The sequence below is a fragment of the Alligator sinensis genome, unplaced genomic scaffold (genome assembly GCF_000455745.1).
Source record: "Alligator sinensis unplaced genomic scaffold, ASM45574v1 scaffold1200_1, whole genome shotgun sequence".
In the NCBI taxonomy this organism is placed as follows: domain Eukaryota; kingdom Metazoa; phylum Chordata; order Crocodylia; family Alligatoridae; genus Alligator; species Alligator sinensis.
In genome coordinates, this window is record NW_005842772.1 from 531157 (window position 1) to 533953 (window position 2797).

General features: G+C 71.6%; 1 protein-coding gene across 1 annotated transcript in view; it reads left to right on the forward strand.

Moving 5' to 3' along the window:
- Nucleotides 1-2797, forward strand: part of BAHCC1 (BAH domain and coiled-coil containing 1) — a 32425-nt gene that overhangs the window by 26317 nt on the left and 3311 nt on the right. Inside the window, 7 exon segments of the mRNA XM_025216883.1 lie at nt 16-68; nt 153-261; nt 349-468; nt 552-725; nt 1047-2179; nt 2296-2532; nt 2614-2793. Of these exon segments, the coding sequence (XP_025072668.1) occupies nt 16-68; nt 153-261; nt 349-468; nt 552-725; nt 1047-2179; nt 2296-2532; nt 2614-2793 (2006 nt within the window).

Here is a 2797-nt window from a genome sequence, read left to right on the forward strand (position 1 = left end):
GCGGGGGGGAGTGGGGGCGCGGCACCCGCCGGCGCATCTACTCCCAGGAGCAGCTGCTGCAGGAAGCCGTGAGTCCGTCCCGCTCCTGGGGCCGGCAGAGGGGCTGGGGGGGCGCAGCCTGGGGTCGCGCTGAGCCCCGCGGTGCCTTGCAGGTGCTGGACGTGCGGCCCCCGTCGCGCCGGTGCCTCTCGCCCGGCACCCGCGTCTGCGCCTACTGGAGCCAGAAGTCCCGGTGCCTCTACCCAGGCAACGTGGTGCGAGGTGAGGGACCCGCGTGTGCACGCGTGCTGCGGTCTGGCCCCTCCTGCCCCCCAGGTGGGCTGACATCCCCTCCCCGTGCCCCCCCAGGCTCCTCGAGCGACGAGGATGATGACCCGGACGCGGTGATGGTGGAGTTTGATGACGGCGACACCGGGCACATCGCTGTGGCCAACATCCGCCTCCTGCCCCCCGACTTCAAGATCCAGTGTGAGTCCCTGGCTCGGTGCAGGGACAGGGTGTTTGGGGGGGACATGGGGGACACCAGGGCCTGACGCTTGCTGCGCCCCCAGGCACGGAGCCCTGCCCAGCGCTGCTCACCTCCAGCATGTGCCGGCGGACGAAGCGCTCCTCCAGCGACCTGCCCCCGCCCGGCGACTCGGCCCCCAGCCTGTGCCCCGAGGGGCGCGATGCTCCTGAGCCCCCCAAGAACCCCGGGAAGAAGGCAGCCAGCAAGGAGAAAGCTGGTACTTGAGCTTCTCAGTGCACGGGGCTGGACAGGCCGGTCTGGAGGGAGGGGCAGTGGCAGCTTCAGGGGGAGAGGTCACGGGGTGGGAGTGAAGGTAACCGGGGGGCACAGGGGCGATATTGGGGAGTGAGGGGCACTGGCAGCTCCGGGGTGAGGGACTGTGGGTTGGGAGCGAGTGGCATGGGGATGGGCAGCAGGTCAGGAGCGAGGGGCACCGACAGCGCCAGGGTAGGGGGCTGCGGGTCGGGAGTGAGGGGAACCAGGGGACACAAGGATGGGGAGTGCCCCGCTCTGACCCGTTGTGTGCTCCTGCCCCCAGGCAAGGCGGAGGCGCTGGGTGCGGGCGCGCGGGCATCGGCCCCGAGCGAGCACTTCCCGGGCCGGCGCGGGAGCCCGCTGCTGAGCTGGGCCACCGTGGCGCAGGGCAAGCGGAAGGCAGCGGGCAAGGGTGCAGCGGTGCTCCAGGACCTCTTCCAGCTGAGCAGCGGTGCCCGGCGGCTGCGGGCCAAGGAGGCGCTGTTCACCCCGCACCACCACCACGCGGCCGCCCCCGTCTTCGGCACCGGCTTCGGGGCCGACTCCTTCAGCCGCATCGCCAGCTCCTACGCCGCCTTTGGCCCCGGCGCCGGCCTGGCACTGCCCGGTGCCCACAAGCTGCTGCGGGCCAAGCGGCTGGAGGCGGAGGCAGGCCGGGCTGGGCGGCGCCGGGCGGGCGCCGAGTGCCTGGTGAAGCTGGACCACGAGGGCGTCACCTCGCCCAAGAGCAAGGCCTGCAAGGCGCTGCTGGCGGCCGACCGGGCGTTCGGCGCTCGGGCGCTGCCGGGCCAGGGCTACGGGCCACCGGGGCTGGCGGGCAAGGAGCGCAAGGGGCGGGCACCGGCGCACCCGCTGCCCGTGGGGCTGGCGCTGCGCAAGTTCGGGGGCCAGGGCGAGTGCGGACCGCACTGCGACAGCGACTGCCACAGCTCGTACTCGGAACCCGAGGAGGACGAGGGCCCCGGGGCGCTGGGCACGGCCGCCGTGCCCTCGCGCTTCCTGGCGCGGCTCTCCGTGTCCTCGTCCAGCTCGGGCTCCTCCACCTCGTCCAGCTCGGGCTCGGGCTCCACGTCCAGCCTCTGCTCCTCGGACAACGAGGACTCGTCCTACAGCTCCGATGACGAGGACTCGGCCCTGCTGCTGCAGACCTGCCTGTCACAACCCGTGCCCGCCCTGCTGGCCCCCGCCGCCCAGGCCCTGCGTGCCAAGGGGGGCGCGCCGCCTGCCCGCTGCTTCCTCGCCAAGGCGGCTGTGGCCAGCGCCAAGGCCAAGCTCAAGCGCAAGGAGGCCCTGAGCTTCTCCAAAGCCAAAGAGTTCTCCCGGAGGCAGCGCCTGCCGTCGGTGGAAAATCGGCCAAAGATCTCCGCCTTCCTGCCGGCACGGCAGCTCTGGAGGTGGTCGGGGAACCCCACGCAGGTAAGTGGCATGGTCCAGACCCGCCCCCCCCCGATGCGCTACTCCCCCAGAGCCCTGGCGAGCAGGGTGCTGCGGGCACCAGGGCCAGGCCTTGACCCGCTGCCGCCTGCCTGCAGCGCCGGGGCATGAAGGGGAAGGCGCGGAAGCTGTTCTACAAGGCAATTGTGCGGGGCAAAGAGACACTGCGTGTCGGGGACTGCGCCGTGTTCCTCTCGGCCGGGCGGCCCAACCTGCCCTACATCGGCCGCATCGAGAGCATGTGGGAGTCGTGGGGCAGCAACATGGTGGTCAAGGTCAAGTGGTTCTACCACTGGGAGGAGACCAAGCTGGGCAAGCGGCACAGTGACGGCAAGGTCAGGGGCATAGGGGTCGGGCCGGGGGGGCGGCAGGGACGGGCTCAGGGCGCAGACCCTGATCCAGCCCCCGATCCGCAGAACGCGCTGTACCAGTCGTGCCACGAGGACGAGAACGACGTGCAGACCATCTCGCACAAGTGCCAGGTGGTGGGGCGCGAGCACTACGAGCAGATGACGCGCAGCAAGAAGTACCAGGACCGCCAGGACCTCTACTACCTGGCCGGCACCTACGACCCCACCACGGGCCGCCTCGTCACCGCCG